The 20,358-nt window shown below is 43.6% G+C and overlaps 1 protein-coding gene across 1 annotated transcript in view; it reads left to right on the forward strand.

The window, feature by feature from the left end:
- The first annotated feature begins 693 nt into the window (after positions 1–693).
- The window catches only part of P3H2 (prolyl 3-hydroxylase 2), a 216,377-nt gene continuing 196,712 nt past the window's right edge, over positions 694–20,358 (forward strand). Inside the window, exon 1 of the mRNA XM_040428371.1 lies at positions 694–1,331. Coding sequence (XP_040284305.1) covers positions 924–1,331 — 408 coding nt within the window. The 5' untranslated portion in view covers positions 694–923. The remainder of the gene's footprint in view (positions 1,332–20,358) is intronic.

The raw sequence follows: 20,358 nt of genomic DNA on the forward strand, positions 1-20,358 counted from the left end.
GTGGGATTAGTGCTGGATTCAGAATACTTGGGCGAGGGTCGACCTACTGCAGACTGTAAGTACTTAGTTAGGACTTCACATCTCACACACATGACATAGGACTTCACATCTCACACACATTACATAGGACTTCACATCTCACACACATTACATAGGACTTCACATCTCACACACATGACATAGGACTTCACATCTCACACACATTACATAGGACTTCACACATGACATAGGACTTCACATCACACACACATGACATAGGACTTCACATCTCACACACATGACATAGGACTTCACATCTCACACACATGACATAGGACTTCACATCACACACACATGACATAGGACTTCACATCTCACACACATGACATAGGACTTCACATCTCACACACATGACATAGGACTTCACATCTCACACACATGACATAGGACTTCACATCTCACACACATGACATAGGACTTCACATCTCACACACATGACATAGGACTTCACATCTCACACACATGACATAGGACTTCACATCTCACACACATGACATAGGACTTCACATCACACACACATGACATAGGACTTCACATCACACACACATGACATAGGACTTCACATCTCACACACATGACATAGGACTTCACATCTCACACACACTACATAGGACTTCACATCACACACATATTACACAGGACGGTAGGCAGAAATAGCATGGCTGCTCTCCCGCATTCCTATTCCTAGGCTGGCAACTGTTCAGACGCCTGAGCGAGCCTGTGGGAGAGGTGCTGCCCGTTCCCCCAGCGCGGCTGCTGTGGACTCCTCCTAAAGGAGTGCGTGCCGCTTTAAGGGAGCCGGCTGCCGGGTGAGAGTCAGTCAGAGCTGCACATGGTGCTCACAGGAGAAGCGCAGACCCCTTCTTAAAGGGCCCCGAGCAGACATGCACTACAAGGAGCTGTGCGTCCCCTTGCTGCTCTCCTTCCTGCACTCCTTCGTCCACACTCTGGAACCTTATGACCTGCTCTATGCTGATGGGATAGATGCTTATTATCGGAATGACTTCCACAAGGTGGTTCACTACATGGAGCTGGCTCTCAGCAGCTTCTCTCAGTGCAGGCTGACTAAGATCAGCTGCACGCTGGCCTGTACGCAGAGGTGCCCCTTCCAGCCCACCTCCACTCTCTGGGACCTACACCTTGCCACTGCCATGCTCCAGCGGGCAGCCTGTGTGCGGCAGTGCGAGGAGGGCATCCTGGGGGCACCGTCCAGGCACAGAGTCAGCGAGGACATCAAGAGCGAGTTCTACAGGAGGATTCCCTACAACTTCCTGCAGAGGGCGTACTTCAAGGTAAGGATTCCTAAAGCTTTCCTAGTGCACTCATTAATGCATCTAGGAAATATTATAAACCGCTGTATTAGGCTACTTTCACATTTGCGTTCTCCTCTCCGGTTTTGAGATCCGCCAGAGGGTCTCAAAACCGCAGCAAAACACATCCGTTATAATAATACGACCGGCTGCGTAGTTGTATTTTATCGAGAATGAACATGCCGGCACCAAATACCATTGTAAGTGGTGTTGAGCGAACTTGTGTTTTCAAGTTTGGCGTGCAGGTTCGGGTTACCTAAGAATCCCGTCATGGATTTCACTCCCACGGACTATAATGGAATTCTATGAGGACATGCACCACGGAAGCCTAAGGGTAAATGCACACGTTCAGGATTTATGTGCGGACAATCCGCAATGAAATTCGCAGGGAATTCCGTGCGGTCAATCCGCATCAGTTGGTGCGGATTTGGTGCTGATTTTCCGCATGCAGGTTTTACTCTCCCCATTGAAGTGAATGGAAAAAATCCGGTCAGGAAAAATTAAAATAAATTGACATGCTGCGGATTTTATAATCCACACCGTAGGTCAAAACCCTCATTTCATAGAATACAATGTACATGACCTACGGTGTGGATTATCCGCACGCAATCCTGATCATGTACATTTACCCTATAAGAGGCATTCCGTCATAGTAGAAGACTGGTTAAGAAGAGATGTAAGTTGTTATTCTTCGTTTTTTTTTCATGCGTCTGAAAAAGTCATCAAAACTGATTGCCCTGCCCCCCCCCAGACGTAAAAAAAAAAAAAGACACCCAATCACAGACAAAACTAATTGAACTTGCGTGCAAAACAATCTGTTTTTCCAGAACGGATCCTGACACAATCCGCATTGCTGGAGTGAAGGAGGCCTAAGGGTTACCTAGTATCATAAATCAGTATAATGCCAGGCGATCCTATCGGTGCTACGGGAGCTCTCGCGGACACGCTGTGAGTTCAGTGCATTGAACTCGCTTGTGTGAAACATGGCCCAAGAATCCGCCAGATAATTGCTAACGAGCGTTCATAGGAATGCTCGTCGGTGATTATCTGGCGGTGTAAAGGTGCCGATTACCCGATGAACGAGCAAAAAGCTAGTTCGTCACATAATGTAATTTTTTGTGCAGATCATGCTGTGTGAACACGATCTGCTGTCGGCAAACAACAAACCTGTATGGGGATGAGCAATGGCATTAGTGATCGCTCCTCCCAATACTGTGGAGGAGATCGCTTCCTTTCCGACAATAGCCTTCTGAATTGTCCCATCTAAAGGGGTTATCCAACCCCTATAATGCTGCCTACCCTCAACATCTGGGCACCTCATATAGATTATACTTACCGCCACTCTTTGGCCCCCGCACAACCACCGTTGCATCTCCTAACAATGATCTTCCCCCGCCGCGGCCTGCTATTGGCTGCCTCCCCCGTCACAGGATGTATTGACCTGTGCAACAGGGAGATTCAGCAGCGGCGGTGTGGGGACCAGGATCAACTCAGGTGCTGGGGAACGGGGTAAGTATTATCTATGTGAGGTGCCCGGGCATTTGGGGGCCATTAAAGGGGTTGGATTACCACTTTATGACTGGTGTTACAAATGCCAGTATTATTATAAAGTCCGTTGGTGCAGAATGCTCCAAATTTATTAAGAGGCACAAGCCTCTACTTAAAGGGGTTCTGCACTTTCATTTAACTGATGATCTATCCTCTGGATAGATCATCAGCTTCTGATCGGCGGGGGTCTGACACCCGGGACCCCTGCCGATCAGCTGTTTGAGAAGGCAGCGGCGCTCGAGCAGGGCCGCGGCCTTCTCACTGTTTACCTCCGGGCGGGTGACGTCAAGACTAGTATCAACTAGCGTGGGCGGGGCTAAGCTCCATTCAAGTGAACAGAGCTTAGCCGCGCCCACACTAGTTGATACTAGTCGTGACGTCACTGGGTCGGCGGTAAACAGTGAGAAGGCCGCGGCGCTGCTGGAGCGCCGCTGCCTTCTCAAACAGCTGATCGGCGGGGGTCCGGGGTGTCGGTTCCGTCCTGCCGCTAGTGTGAAAGTACCCTCAGCCTGTGTCTCTGCTGACAGATGCCCTTTAATGATGGCTATGATAGAATGGTGTCAGCTTTCTGTATATGGAGTTGCTGAAGCCCATGCTGATATCCACTACTGAAAATGAGCATCGGATCTGGACCAAAGCCCAATGGAAAAGGTGGCGTGGTCTGATGAATCGTGTTTTCTTTTACATCATTTGGACAGCTGGTTGCTTGTGACATCACTTACCTTGGGGAAGAGATATCACCCAGAGGCACTATGGGCAAAAGGCAAGCTGGTGGTGGCAGTGTGATGCGCTGGCAGTGTGCCTTTATGCATGTATTACTTTCACACTGGCGTTTTGGCTTTCCGTTTGTGAGATCCGTTCAGGGCTCTCACAAGCGGTCCAAAACGGATCAGTTTTGCCGTAATGCATTCTGAATGGAAAAGGATCCGCTCAGAATGTATCAGTTTGCCTCCGTTCCGCTCTGGAGGCGGACACTGCAGCGTTTTGTTGTCTGTGATGAAACTGAGCCAAATGGATCCGTCCTGACACACAATGTAAGTCAATGGGGACGGATCCGTTTTCACTGACACAATATGGCGCAATAGAAAACGGATCCGTCCCCCACTGACTTTCAATGGAGTTCATGATGGATCCGTCTTGGTTATGTTACAGATAATACAAACGGATCCATTCTGAACGGATGCAGACGGTTGTATTATATGGACGGATCCGCAAAAAACACGAGTGTGAAATTAGCCTTACTTGTTGCCGACCAAGTACACGGTCATAGACAGGTGGCTTTAATGTTATGGCTGATTGTTGAATATATTGATAATTACTCTGTAGGTAGAGGAGCCTGGGCAGGTAGATATATATATATTTAGATTTTAACTACAAATTGAAAGTATTTTCAGGTTATGACATTAAAACATAATGTTCATATAAATATTAGCAGAAATGGGAATAGAAAGTTTCCATGGATGTGGGAATTATTATTATTATATTACATTGTTTTCCTTCAGGCAAGTTATATTTGTCCCTTGATAAAACTTGCCACTGTGGTGCCAACTCTTGTTTGGTTATGCAGATGTGCCATTTTCCGGATAAAAGGGCATTATTTACACTTTTCTTTGACCTTTTTAGAATTTTCCACATCTTTTTTTTTTTTTAGTACTTGACAACATAGAAACAAGCATTTGCTGCTGCCGGCTTTACCATATCATTAGATTAGATTAGAGTTTGACATCCATGAAAAAAAGCTTCCTCATTTCATCCATGAAGGATCCGCTTTTGGTCCACGTGTCCATTTTTTACCCTCAGTGTGTCAACCATAATCCTTGGAGGCTGCTCAGCTCCTATCAGTCTTCAATGAAAAATAGACGCAACACGGATGCCAATCCGTTATTTTCACGAACCCATAGACTTCAATGGGCGTGTTTGGTCCACACCACGGACCAAAGTAGTGCATGTCTCCATGATTTTTTTTTTTTTTTTTTTTTACTGACCCACAGTAAATAAAAAAAAAAATAAAAAAATAAAAAATGATGTGTGAACAGATGCATTCAAATCAATGTGTATGTGTGCTGCCCATAGAAAATGCATGTAATTGAAAAACAAAAATCTGGACGAGGCCTAAAGGGGTTGTCCATTAAAAACAAAACAAAAAAAAAACAGGCAATGATGGGAAATACCATCAAATAATAAAAGCAGCATTTTTTACCTATTGGATCCAGCGCTACTTCTCCGTTTTTTGTTTTACCTGGCTGCAGCAGTTTACATTGTTTACCTGGCTGCAGCACTTTCCCTCCATTGCCCCCCTGTGCCAGAGTCACCATATTTTCTGGGTCCCTTTATATGGCTCTTGCTCTGCTTCCTATGAAAGCCCCTTCCGATGAACGATATGGATTCTGTCAGGATCCGTTCAGTAAAACTCGCACCATTTCGCAGGCAAGTTTAGTCAGTTTTGTCAGCATTTGCGTTCAGTGTTTCAGTTTTTTCCACACGGGTGCAATCAGTTTTTGATGCGTTTTTCAAGTTGTGATTTTGCTATGTAGCCAGGATTGCCTACCAAAACTTTTCTTTTTTCTGGACAACTCATCCCAAAATCACAGACGTTTCATACTTTGTTATTGCACTTTTTGTCAGAAAGGTTTGTTTATCTAATATGTACTCTTTAGAAGTACACTCATTGAGAAGAAGGAATCGAATGAAAGTGATAACAATATTAGAGTGAAAGGATGTGTTTATTGGGAAAAACTGTACAAGTGAAAGGAGGCTCTAGGACCCTGATCGACCGCCTCTAGCCTGGATACAAGATAAGATATGCCTGGGCATAGCGGCATACAGGTTCTGTGTGGTATCCTGCGGCACATTTGCCCACAGATGATACAGCAGGGCCTGTAGATCCTGCACACTGGTAGGTTGCAGAAGCAGGTGTCCCAACTGGTGCCATAAATGCTGGATTGGCGATGAATCTGGTGACCAGGCAGCCAAGGAAGAGTTGTGATCTGACGGAGAAGTTCCGGGGAAACCCTTGCTGTCTGTAGGTGAGCATAATTCTTCTGAAAAATGCCAATTGGAAGCCCTACCATGAGAGATAACACTTGTGGCCCCAGGACGTCCTACACATATGGCTGAGCTGTTATTACCCCTCGTATCACTAGTAGGGGTGACCGACTGTCATATTCGATGACTCCCCAGATCATCACACCAGCGGTTGGAGCAGTGTGTCTCTCCATAGCAAAGGCAGGATTGAAGCGCTCACCATGAGGCCTCTACACTCAAACCCGATAGTTTTCAGAACCCAAACAGAACCTGGATTTGTCTAATAAGACTATATGATTCCAGTCTGTAGCAATCCAGGTTTCTCATTCACGACACCGCTGCAAATGACGGCAACGGTGGCTGGCTAACAATGGTAGGACATGTAATATGTGCTGTGGCACCAAATGTCCTTCTGGTAATCACCTGGAAATGGACTAGGCAGAGACGGGTGTGTAATGAAGGGGTCACCTGTGTCTGGATGGTGGACAACAAAACTGTGGGAGCTGCTCGTACTTGGCGTCATATCAAATGATTCTCTCTACTGGTGGTCTGTATGGGCCGTCGAGTCTTTTTTGCTATTCGTAACCACTGCTCCGTCCGAACGGCCTAGATGGAGGGCAAACCATCCTGCTTCTCTCGGTCCAATGATGCGCCCTCTGTCAAAGTCTATCAACTGGTCAAAATGTCTTTGAGTAGTCAACGATTTCTCAACAGAAGGTGCACTACAAGAATAGCCTCTGAGAGCCTTTATATAGGGCAGCAGGGGAAGCACTTTTACACCATCCTGTGGCACCTGTAATCCTTCACATGTCTGCCTGAGACGTAACACCGTGCCGAGTTTTGCAGCCATCTGACATTTCTATCACGGTGCGTTATCTATTTTGTCAGTAAATATGTTTTTACCTTCCTATATAAAGGGTTTTTCATAAAGTTGGCATCACGTGCATTGAGATACTAGATGGAACACTTAGGTCTAGTTGACATGTCAGTGTTTGATGAGTGATTGTGAGCCAAAACCAGGAGTGGAGCCTAAACAGAGAACTGGTGTAAGGGACATTTTTGCACTTGTTCTGTGTTTAGACCTACACCTGGTTTTGGCTCACAATCACTGATGGAAATCACTGAGCAACATACGGACATGTGAAGTAGGCCTATGGCAGTAGTGTACCACTATTGAGCAGACAGTCTCTCATTGTCCATGTCCCTCTAAAGCCGCAGTGTCCCTAAGGCCAGCCATAGCGTGGGTGGTAGCTCATAGGACATCTGCTCTTTAATCAAGCTTCAACGTCGTCTTTTAAAGACCAGCTTAAAAATAACCACTGGGATATATTTAAAAGAAAAAAGTCAAGTGATTTTAAATAGTAAAATGAGAATGTTCTTCTTGAGATCTTTGCTGCTTAAAACCTGATCTGAGTTATTTCTCATTAAGGGTACTTTCACACTTGCGGCAGAGGATTCCGGCAGGCAGTTCCGTCGCCGGAACTGCCTGCCAGATCCGGCAATCTGGACGCAAACTGATGGCATTTGTCAGACGGATCCGGATGCGGATACATCTGACAAATGCATTGAAATACCAGATCCGTCTCTCTGGTGTCATCCGTTTTGCCGGAACACTTAATGCCGGATCCGGCACTAATACATTTCAATAGAAATTAATGCAGGATCCGGCATTCCCGCAAGTGTTCAGTATTTTTGGCCGGAGAGAAAACCGCAGCATGCTGCGGTATTTTCTCCATCCAAAAAAAAACGTAAGAGGGACTAAACTGATGCATCCTGAACGGACTGCTCTCCATTCAGAATGTATTAGGATAAAACTGATCCGTTTTTTTTCTGGTATTGAGCTCCTGTGACGGAACTCGATACCGGAAAACAAAAACGCTAGTCTGAAAGTACCCTAATACTTTCACCTTGAGATTTGAATGAGACTATTCTGAATCTGCGTACTGGCTTGTAACGTAATATTCTACATCCACGAAAGATGTCTCAACTAAAAGAGCATTGTGAAGTCACATGTTGATCACTCTGAAGCTAGAAAGATACCAATGTAGTCTCTCCTAGCATTTACTATGAGCCAAAGGCTTAGAAAAATTCTAATGATGAAGCTGACCATACTCATCTGAATCCAACAATTGTGGTGGGGTCATTTGGCAGTCTGATGAGTCGGGGAGTCTCCCTGCTGTCCTTCAACAGGAAACATCAGCAGAATTCTAGACGGGTATACCCTGCCATAGCGGTGGGACCTATTTGCATCCAATAAAGTGCACTCAAATGCAAAGTTATGAATACAGGACTTTGCAGCGATCACAAGTGACTTTTCTGATCCTTAATTACCACGTGTATGAACTGAAGTGTAGTGCTAGAATTACCTGTATTTTCATTTTGTTGTATAGTTATTGGACCAGGACCAATTTATTAATGTGTACTTAGGGGAGTATTTTATGTTTTGTCTGTCTTTTAAGTCTTTTTTTTTTAAAATTTTTATGCAGTATCTGATTGTCTCGGACAGCATTTCTTTAATGAGTTTTTAATAAACTACTAAGGATTGATGTGCATAGATGTGGGTTGCATGAGTGCCAATACATATCTATTTGTATTTCTTTTATGCAGCAGTATTTGTCTGGCCAAATTCGGCACTAATGGCGGAAACAGGCCAGATCTGTGCCAAGTCCCATTATAGTCAATGAGGATGCAATGTCTCCTCTGCCAGAACAGCATGCCGGAAGAATTTATCGCTAGTGTGAAACTAACCTTAGGAGTGTACTGTTTTGTTTTTTTTGTACAAAAAGAAAATATATATTTCATTATTTGCTTGTTAAAGAGGTTGTCCCACAAAAAAAATATTCTACAGTTCTCAAACCAGCACCTGGATCTGAATACTTTTGTAATTGCAGGTAATAAAAAATTTAGCATAGCCAGAAGTTATTCAATAAAATGTATCTGTGTTTGTTTTTACTTATTTCTTTGACCTTCTCACTGAGAAGGCCGCACATGCTCAGTTTCATCCTTCAACTGCCTCCTGAGCTGTGATAAGGAGAGAGCTCCAGTAGAATGGACACGCCCCCTGAGCTGTCATAGGGAGAGCATGGACATGCCCCCTGAACTGTCATAGGGAGAGCATGGACACGCCCACTTAGCTGTGATAGGGAGAGCATGGACACGCCCACTTAGCTGCAGCAGAAAAGACACTCCCCTTGAGCTGGCAGCTTGATATAAATCTAGCAGAGCAATGAATGGGGAGATCTCTGAGTCCATGTGAGGTACAGGGCTGGTTCTAGCTTTGTTAGAGATTGTCATGTACTATATGACCTTTACAAAATGAGCTGCAAAGGATAAAATGCATGTGCCAATATGCAACTAGCAATACTGATCAAAGTAGCACACTGCAATAATGTGTTAAAATAAATACCATCTTTATTGAAACAACATTATGTAAAAAACACATATAATCGAAGGGCACATCATCCACAAGGTGAGTGCCTAGATGGTTCAGAATCTCAAAATACGAGGAATGGATACAAAATACTAATAGTACAATTTACATACATAAAAAATAACCAGGTCCAACCAATAAATAGACGTAATACAGACCTAAATGTGACACACCTCCACATGCATACCCCAACACATGTTTTGCGTTGCTTCCTCAGGGGAATTACCTATATTAACTGTACTATATGATGTCTGATTTCCATTTTTTACATCAGTCATGGGATAACCCCTTTAAATTATTTTATGTACAGTCTCTTAAGCAAAATTCAGATGGCCTCTGCGAAACGCAGACGTATCTGGGTGTCACTGTCCCTCCTGTGACAGATGTCAGTAGATCAAGGAGACTGGCGGAGCATGGAGGAATCGAACAGCCTCTTTGATTACTCTTGATTCGATAGTGTTGTTGTTGTTACTGACCACATCCCTTGTTTCAGGTGTAGCTTAGTAGTCATTACTTCTACCCTATTTAGTCCTACCCCACCCTTGCTGACTGTGCGGTAAGATAGCTTCATTTGGTTTTGGAAGAGCTGGTGTGTTGTCCTTTCTGGGGTTTCTACTCCTCCATCTCACTACAGAAGTTAAGTGTTGCGTTTGTTTTGTTTTCCCTTCCTTGTTGGTTGTTACTAGGCCTCAGGGAGACGCTTGTTTCTTCCCAGTGAAGAAGCGGGTTGTCTCAGCCCTTCCAATATCCACAGGGCTCTTTAGGGTCTCCAGGGTCCCAGGTTCCAGGGCATGGGCATTCCTACCTTCAAGCGGTGCCCATAAGGTTAGGAGTCAGTCCTAGGAGTAGGGTTCTCTAGGAGGTGAATTTTCCTTTCCCTAGCGTTGAGGGCTAGTGGCTTTCCCTTTCCCTCCTGGTTGTCAGTGTGGTGTTTTCTTCTTTACCTCATCTGTGACAGTGGGCTTCCATATGGCGTCCGGGTGTGTCTGTTCTATTCCAGCATCCATTACCTTGAATGAATGAGTGTCAGAAAACGGAAAAAAGTTGTGCATGCGGCAGGATTTCCTGCTGGACCTACAGTCTGCGGAGAAAGACATGAGGATTTCACCATTTACTATAATGGATCCATATGCTGTGCAGTTCTGATGGAACTTAATTTAAAGTTTTTTTTTACATAAATCTGGTGAAGAAAAAAGGTGGTTTTCTCAAAGGTGTGTGTTTTGGAGAGGCTTATTTAGCCTGCTGTAATGTAAAAGCTTATACACGTTTACAAGACAAAAATTTCCATATCATGTACAATGATCAGTCCTAACGTTAAAACCACTGTGAAGTGAATAGAACTGATTTATCTTGTAATAATGGCAAGTGGCGAGCTATATTGGGCAGCAATTGAACAGTCAGTTCTTGAAGCTGATGTGTTTCAAGCAACTTTAACAAGGGCCAAATTGTGATGGCTTAATCACTGGTATGTAGTGTTCAGCACTCCGCTGCCTGCGTGGTGCATGCGGAGAGACAAGAATCAATATATACAGCACATACTGTATACAGAAGGTCCCAGCACTTACCCAGAGAGTATATATTGTGATGACTAAGTCTCCAGAATGGCCGGTCCTGTGGGATTTCCAGTATGCAGTGATCAGTAACTACCAAAAGTGATCATGGTGGTTCAAAGAACAGTTCATGTACTGACAACCAAGTCATGGATGCCCAGATCTCATTGATGCACATGCTTGACACCTTCCATTGTTTTGTGGAGTCCATGCCTTGAGGGGTGCAGAGATGTTTTGGTAGCACAAGTATGTCTACACAATATTTGGCAGGTGAATTTAAAGAGGTTGTCTTGGGTTTTGTCTATCGATGACCTATCCTCAGTTCGACACCCTGCACCCCTGACGATTAGCTGTTTAAGGAGAGGGTGCACGAAGTGGGCACTGCACGTTCCGTTTTCTCATACAACTGATCGGCGGGGGTGCTGGGCGTTGGATCCCCGCAGATCTGATATAGATGACCTATTCTGAGGATAGGTCATTAATGGATACAGCCGGGACCACCCCTTTGGCTGATCAGTGTACCTAACCATTTAATTGTTAGCAGCTTAGTTTACTATTCTCTCTTTTGGCTTACATGTGGTGTGAATTTGAAAGGGGCTTCCCAGCTGCTTCATTGCCATTTCAATGACCGATCCTCCTGTTTCCTAGGATGATGCATTTTTATGTTGGAGTTATGAGTCAGCTCAGGGTACATCCTGTGCAGTCAGAGTTCAGTAGCCTGAATTCTCTGTACTGGTTACTGGGCAGAAACAGGGGTCTTTAAGTTCTTGCTTTCTCAAGGGAATATCTGTTATATCAACTAAAATATACACTGCTGTCATGGGAAAATTTCAAATAAAAAATCTATGTTCAAAGGCTTTCTCTTTCCTACTGTAAATACTTTCAGACTTTGCTTTGTTGTGTGCCGTTCATTTTGGAATATGAAGTCATAGGGCATATTTTTGCACTTACTGAGTTTTAAACAGCAGACACCCAGAGGCAATGTCTGTGATAGGTTTCGCACATAACCCCTCAAATGCCATGGTCAGTTGTGCTGAGATTGAGGGAGCCGTTTAGTTGCTGTGGCAGCTTCAGGGCTTCTCAATGCTCTTAGGCCTGTCACAGTGATGTTTCTGTGGAGCCCTGCCGGCGGCAGAGCTCCAAAGGAACATACAAGCCCTCATATGGCTATGTGAACAGAAAAATAAAAAAGTTATGGCTCTGGCAGGGTAGGGAGTAAAAAACAAAAAGGCAAAAATGGAAAAAATCTCGGTCCTCAAATGGTCACTAACTTTTCACGCAACTTTGCAGAAATCTTTGTAACATGTCTTATGATTGAGAAATGTCTAGTTCTCATGTCATCAGCTATTTACCTCTCTCTAGCAACACCCCTTCCCCCCGCCTTCCACACTTGCTAACAACTTTGGAGAGGGGAGAGGGAGGAATGAGCAGGAGCTGAATGAGACACATAGACAAACAGATTGCTGCAGTTACATGGGCTGAGATATAATGTCTTAAGTGCTTTATTTCCAACAATAGAAGTAATTACTACCGTGTAATGTCCTCCATGATCATGGGGCTGCTTCTGAGTGAGTGTGATAAAGTTAGGAAGCAGATTCTCCTCTGCTTTTTGTGTGCAGTGGTGGTCTCCAACCACCAGATCTAGAAGAACTGCAAAGTAAACATTCTGCATACAGTACACAGGGGAAAACTGCTAAAAATGGCAAATAGAACTCATATAGTGGCCAGAAATAATGTCATTCCTCATGTACTATACACCCGCTGTGCTATTGATTAATGCTTTGATGTTTGTTGAAATGTTAGGTATGCTTTAAGGAAGTTAAGCCTCTTGAAATAATTTGGGGACTATAAGCAAATAGAATTGTTTGTGTATAGTTAGAGGTGTTATAAATGAACAATGGCTGGGCATAGTGCTATAGGGGAGTATATTGTGCATTTTTTTTTTTTTTTTTAATGGCTGGGTAGTGCAGGACACTGTACTTGGCCCACTTGGATACCAGCACATATTATATGTTTACCCGCCGAAGAATGATAGACTTTACAGAGTTACTGGGCGTTTTCCCTTGTTGCCAACCTCAGTTTTGGCTGCTGGCAATACATTCATAAAATAATTTGGGCCTGTCAGTAACTACATGGTATTGAGTGCTGAGTAAGTACCAGCGCTAGAACATGTTGTAGACTTGCCCATTCCACACCTCTTGTAAATACACATTACTGGGATTAACTTCACTGGCATGTAAGGATAACAAAATCAAAGCAGGACATTTTCCAGTGGAACATCACGGTGGGCAAATTTATTTTCCATATTTCAACTTGTGTTTTTTTTTTTTTTTTGGTAAAAGATAGAAGAATTTATCATTTACATTGCTGGATCATCCTGACACCTCTGGGGCTAACCCATGACTCATTCTCCTCCAGCTATATTTATATGGAATACTTCTTCCATCTATAATAGCGTTTTTTTTTTTTACTGTCAAGGCTAGGGAATTGATCCAAAAACAGGGAATGAGCAGTGGAACTGAAATACAGGAGGCAATTATCCTACCATATGGACCATGGCAGTACTTATGATAGTCATCCAACGCTGTGCCACTAAATGGACTACCGAATGCCAAGGAAAGTCTGCAAATTATAGGATTATTGTGTTCTCTTTCAAAGTCGCTATTGTAAATCCAATATTGTTTTGTAGATAAATATGGCGTACACAGCTGTCAAAAATCTAACATTTAAAACTGTACTGAAAAACAGAAACAGCGCTTCATAGAGCAACCTGAAACGGATAATAGAGTTCCTTGTACCACTCCTCCACAAATGAGCCTTATCACAGCACCTCTGGGTTCTCTGGTCCATTATCATGCACTTTGGGAGTATAGAAGCGATGAAGGGTCACTTTGGGCAGTGTAATGTAAAGTTTAAATAACTTGGTTAGATACTAATTACCAACGCATTATACGGTCTCTTCACCAAGATAATACTGGAGCCAAGTGTGTATGTGTATAGCGAGAGTCAGGAGAGACCGCTGTGAGTCAAACTAGCATTCAGCCGGCAGCTATTGAAAGTGTATGGACACCTTTGGTTGGCAGTCTGTTACCAGGAAATTGACTGTAAAACCAGGCACAATGCCTTGTAGGGTAGCTTAGCTGAGTGTAAAGATACCTTTCACTTAGCCATTAGTTGCTTCATTCTGTCTCTTTTTAATACATATGCAAATGAGCAGTTAAGTGCACTGAAGGCAGGCCCAAGCTACTTTGTGCACTTTGCTCCTCCTACTTCCTCTGACAGACCATCCCTTTCCTTCCTGATAGGATGACTATGCAGGAACCTGACCTTGTCAATCAAGAAGAGGAGAAAGGGGCTGGCAGAGGAAGCAGGAGGAACAAGGGTACAGAGAGTGGAGTTGGTCCGCCCTCAGTGCACTTAACTGCTCATTTGCATATGGATTAGAAGTATTTTTTCCCCCCTCCAGAATGAAGTAATAGATTGCTAAGTAAAAGGTATCATTACATTTAGCTGATCTAACCCTACAAGGAATTGTACCTGGGTAAGGGTACTTTCACACTAGCGTTATTCTTTTCCGGAATTGAGTTCCGTCCTAGGGTCTCAATACCGGAAAATAACTGATCAGTTTTATCCCCATGCATTCTGAATAGAGAGAAATCCGTTCAGGATGCATCAGGATGTCTTCAGTTCAGTCGTTTTGCCTTTTCAGGACGGAGATAATACCGCAGTATGCTGCGGTTTTATCTCCGTCCAAAATTCCGGAACACTTGGCGGAATGCCAGATCCGTCATATTTTTTCCCATTGACATAGATTAATGCCAGATCTGGCCCGAGGGTTCCAGCAAAACTGATCTGTTTTTTGCTGTCTGGGCATGCCGGATCTGTTTTTTCCGGATGACACCAGAGAGACGGATCAGGCATTTCAATGCATTTGTCAGACGGATCAGGATCCTGATCCGTCTGACAAATGCCATCATCTGGCATATGTTTTGACGGCGACGGAACTGCCTGCCGGAATCATCTGCCACAAGCGTGAAATTACCCTTAACAGTGAATTTCCTGGTGACAGATTTCCTTAGTACGTATGTCAGTGCAGGAGAAAAAATCATCCCATCATCGTGGGTTTTCAGTGTTGTCCACTGGTGAAGCTATCATTTCAGTTCTGGTGGTTTCACACACAGCATTTGTAGGAAAAATAATGTTTCTGTTTTTCTGCACTTTTAGTTTGTTTTAGGGTCCAAGGCATTTTTCTCCAAATACAGCATTCTCTGGATTTGGCATTTTGTTTAGGCTTATCTTTAAAAACTCCTGAAAAAGAAAAACGCACATTACAAATTGTCTAGTGACATGCTCAATGAGATTGAGGAAAGGATTCGTACTATGAATAAAGTTTCAATGTAGATCGAATATGTTATTGTCTTTGAATCTAATAACTTTTTAAAGCTGATGTTTCCTAATACACAGAACACATATGTATTTAAATCAAAGATCATATTTGAACATGTTCCAAAAAAGTAGCAGCATGTGTGAGTTCCCAGCATCTAAGCGGGAGATACAGAATCTGCACAGGAAGCGTAGAGGCGCTGGACACTTCTGTTATCTCTTCTCCTTATGTGACTGATGGAAACAGAACCCAGTATGGAACAGCATTTTCTTATTCCCTGTGTATTCTTAAATGTGTTTTTTTTTTTTTTTTTTGTTTTTTTATGCTTTGTAAACTTTTCCAGTGATATTTTGTCCAGTTATGCTAATGCATATGAAGAAACATACCATAATCACATTTCCAGGTGAATGCTTAGCATGGGATTTTTACATTTACTCTCCCAAGTCTGATGCCAGGATGAAAATCTGCAGTCTGGCCTTTTTACATCTTCCATCCATCATCTACAATTTGACTATAAAATAGGTAAACTATAGTATGAGCCGATGCAAAAAGTTATTGGATTTACATACTTCACATTGAGGCATGGTTAGCAGAGTACAGGGGCCCCTTATGACAGCCTGTGTATCCTATATAGTGCATCCATTAATGTTATCTGACATTATATCAGACCTCACAGAGTGGTCAACCCATGGTGGTGATGCAGTGTCAGACTGGGGTGCCTAGGGCCCACCAGTAAAATTCATTCTGGGAGCCTACTATTGTACTACTGTACATGCAAATACGACCTGCTTTTGTATCTAGCAGTCATCTCAGCCACCTGATGCATCTATAATAGTAAAGTAGGTAGTTTTTAAATAATCTACCCAGTTTTTACAGGGATATAGGCTGGTTAAGATGCTGTGCTGGGGGCCCGGAGGCCAAACTTTGTCAGGGGTCCACTGGGGAATTCACCTATTCCCCTGTTGGCCAGTCCGAGCCTGTGGTGATCATACTTAGAGCCCAAACCCTGCGGTGGAGACCAGCTATCACTCCACGGATGGCTCTTCATCTCCTTGGTGCACTGATATCAATGTACTGTTGACGGGGAAGGGGGACACGTGACTGCTGCGGCCAGCGATTGGCAAGACAGGACAGATGGTCACATGCCCCGACTCCCCCACCCCCATCAATAGGATGTTGAAATCAGTACACCAGAGAGAAGAGCATCTGTGGAGTGATAGAGACCGAACCTAGCAGTGAGGAACTGTTATAGGTCGGCCACTCTGTGAGGTCTGTTATAATGTCAGATAACCCATTTAATGGACTGCTTATGCACCATATATGATACACAGGCAGTCATAAGGGGCCCCTGCAAACCATACCTCAATGTGAAGTAATTCCAATAACATTTTTACATCGGCTCATACTACAGTTTACCTAATTAATATTGAAATTGTTCCAAAATTGTAGATGTAGAAGTAACAGAAGAGGATATCTGTATTCCTCCGGCAGGCCTTGAGGTTAGCGGTATATAATTTTATTTCTGATTCTTCTGGCTTATTTGGTTATCAGAATCAATCCCAGATATTCCTTTTATATTCTGTTGCTATATTTTGTTGCTATCAATGATACATTGTGTAGTCCTATAAAGGATGTCTATCACTGTTTAAGTAGCACTTTCTGCTGTTTTCTAGGGAATTTCATTTGGAACCAATTGAGTTCCGAATATGCTGCCCATAAGATTCTATGGATAGATGTTGTACATCCCCGTCCTTCATCTTTACGGAGACACATAGCTTTTTCTCACAGTCCATGATGTCCATGCTGCCTCATGGGCCATAGGATGCTGAGACATGTGGAGGTATAACATGGACTACAATACTGGTGTAGCATGCAATCCTGAACTACACTGCACCTCTTGTACATAAGTTCTTGGGGTCAGCTCCTTCAGCAGTGTGCAATCTGGTGTAGTTCTGTAGTTGTGTGGCATATCTCACATAAGCCATTTTGGAAAATGTAGAGCAAATTACATGGTCACATACTTGTGATATCTCTCTTAATATGTCATCCACCTTTTGTACAGCCCCTCAACCAGCCTATGTTCATATAAAAAACTTGATAGATTAAAGAAACTCCCCAGTTTATTATAGACCCGATCAGAGCTGATATATCTTCTAGGTATAGAGGAAAGCTACCAGTGTCCTCTTTTCCCCAGGACCTACCTTCTCAAAGTTGCTGCAGGGACCCCCATATTCACTTATCTGGTAGCATCTTGCTTCTGTGTGAGCAGGAAATGTTTGAATGTATCCTTACGGTGGGCCCCCAAAATAAATTTTACAGGTGGGCCCTAGGCACCCCAGTCCGACACTGGTCACATGAAATGGCACTTGGCACAATCCTATTTTGGCCAAGACCTATATAATGTCCTTGGCCAGATTTCCACCCTAGTCTATGGCAGTTGTGTTTAATAGACCTAAAGTGATTATTTTCAATTAATGATAATATCACGGTGATCTCTCAGGAATTCTTTTTGGCACATGTAGGAAAGGCTTCCAAATTCCTGTCTGCAATCAAAGTACAAAAAGAACAATTTCCACGCAATGGAAAATTGCTGCATGTAATCACTCTTTATATATTCATTGACTATAAATTGTTTGTTACGATAGATGAATCACAAATCGGATGTTTGTAAAACTTTGTTATCCATGGAAACAAATATCAAAGAGGATTCTCTCTCTATTTTTTCCTTGTGTTGCGTCTCACTTAGCTTTTATATAAAAGAATATTTTTCTGCTTATGTATGTACTCTTAGTAGATTGCATGTGATTTGTCAGTGAACCAAGTCCTTTTATTGCAGGTGAGCTATAATAGACTGCATTACAACAGGCTGGTTCTTATTAGATGTGTATGTGATGAGCTTAGGAAGTACAAATTAAACTTACTTTCCAAGAAAAACCATACTAGCTTCAAATTCAGACCAACTGTTCGGTTGCATAACTTTGTGGAAAGAAAGAGCAATTTGTACTGTGTCTGCCAGATGGTTCTGCATTACCCAAACAATAGAAGTCTAATTAGAAATCATTCATATGTAATTAGGCATAGCAGTGACATTGTTAGGCCAATAGAAATTCTGAAGAATTAGTACATTTGAATTATAGTATTTAATTAAGGAAATTGGCGTAGCGTTTATTAATTTTACTTCACATTCCTGCTATATTTAATGTCTCTTAATTGGTTATCCTCCCTGGCATGACACTTGTCTTTCTGCAAGCTGGCATGCCATATTCTGGAAGCATTATTTCTTGTTTCCTTAGCATGCATAAAGAAGAGTTGACACAAGTCTTTAGTTTGACTGATTTGACAGGGATGTGCTGCTTTTTTGTACCCTGTCCATATTCCTAAAAATAAAAAAAATCTGTAGGGACAGAAAAAGCATGGAATATTTATATTTAGGGTACTTTCACATTAGCGACAGGGGAGTCCGGCAGGTGAACAGACTGTCGGATCCATCCTGCCGCTAGTTCACGTGGTCTGCCGCTCAGTCCTCATTGACTATAATGGGACGGGGGCGGAGTTCTGGCGGCAACACGGCAGCGCACGGCGAGAGGGAGCCGGACTAAAACTACGACATGCAGTACTTTTAGTCCGGCTGCCTCTCGCCATGCGCTGCCGTGATGCCGTCGGAACTCTGCCCCCGCTCCCATTATAGTCAATGGGGACGGAGTGGCAGTCCGGGGGCACACGTGAACTAGCGGCAGGACGGATCCGACAGGCTGTTCACCCGCCAGAAAAGCCTGCCGGATTCCCCTGCCGCTAGTGTGAAACTAGCCTAATTTGGAAATTATATGGGGTGATGAATTAAAAAATGCACATCTACTGTACTATTCCAGAGTTTTTCCTCATATGATAATACAGTACATCAGATCTTTTTGATTTAGGATTTCTAATCAAGCTCTGCCTTTTGATGCCACCAGATGTAAGGCAATATCCTATAAGTCAGTGTTCCTCAACTCCAGTCCTCGGGGCTCACCTGCAGGTCATGCATCAGGATTTAACACAGGTATTTATTGTGTGGGATATTCTCAAATCATGACCAGCCGGTGGGCCCTGAGGACTGGAGTTGAGGAACACTGCTAAAAGCCAGTGTTTAACCCTTTAAATTTTCTTTGAAACATGACTTGAATACAGGGGCGGATTGGCCATATACCCTACAGGGAAATTTCCCTGTGGGCTGATGCCCACAGGGCCACCTAGGCCCTCTTCACAGACGCTGGCCAGGTACGTAATGACCTGATGCTCACAGCATAATTTAATGATAGAAGCACCAGGTACATGTGCACTCGGCCAGCAGCCACAGGTCCCTCTTGAATTCAACTGTATCACCATCCTTATGGTCATGGGGCAGTATTTTAAACTGCTGTGGTATTTGGTTTTGCTGGGGCGGTATTTTCTACTGTACTATGGTATTGCCAGCTCCACCTACATCTGTTGTCCTGCCTGCTTGTGGCTTATGTTGGCCCTAGCTCCTTTTGTTGCCCCGGCTTCTGTCAGTTCAGACTTGACAACTTGGGGCCACTTTAAGTTCTCAATCCGCACTTGCTTGAAATACGCCAGCACCTTATCTGCAGACAGCTGTTTCAGGGTTATTGCCCCTCATCAGTGCAGTGCAGAGACTAATGGCTTAACTGGGTGAGTGGCCTAGGTTAGGATTTTGTGGGTGCCATCTCTCCTTAAGGAGAGCGCCTCAATCGCAGTGAGGAGATTTATAGGCCATTCATGCTCCTCTGGAATTCTGGGAAGAAAGGGATGCAAATAAGCTCTTAACGAGCTCTGCCACTAATGCCACCAGATGTAAGGCCGCTATCCTGTAAGTCAATGTTCGACCCTTTAAATAGGCCTTGAGACATGACTTGGATATTAAATAAGCCAGCACCTCATCTGCTGCCTTACATCTGGTGGCATTAGAGGCAGAGCTTGCTAAGAGCTCATTTGCATCCCTTCTCAGAATTCTAGAGGAGCATGAATGGGCCTAGAAGTCAAACGCCGATTAAGGCACTGTCTGTAAGGAGAGATGGTACCATCCAAATTCGGATT

This window comes from Bufo bufo, chromosome 4, assembly GCF_905171765.1.
Source record: "Bufo bufo chromosome 4, aBufBuf1.1, whole genome shotgun sequence".
NCBI lineage: Eukaryota > Metazoa > Chordata > Amphibia > Anura > Bufonidae > Bufo > Bufo bufo.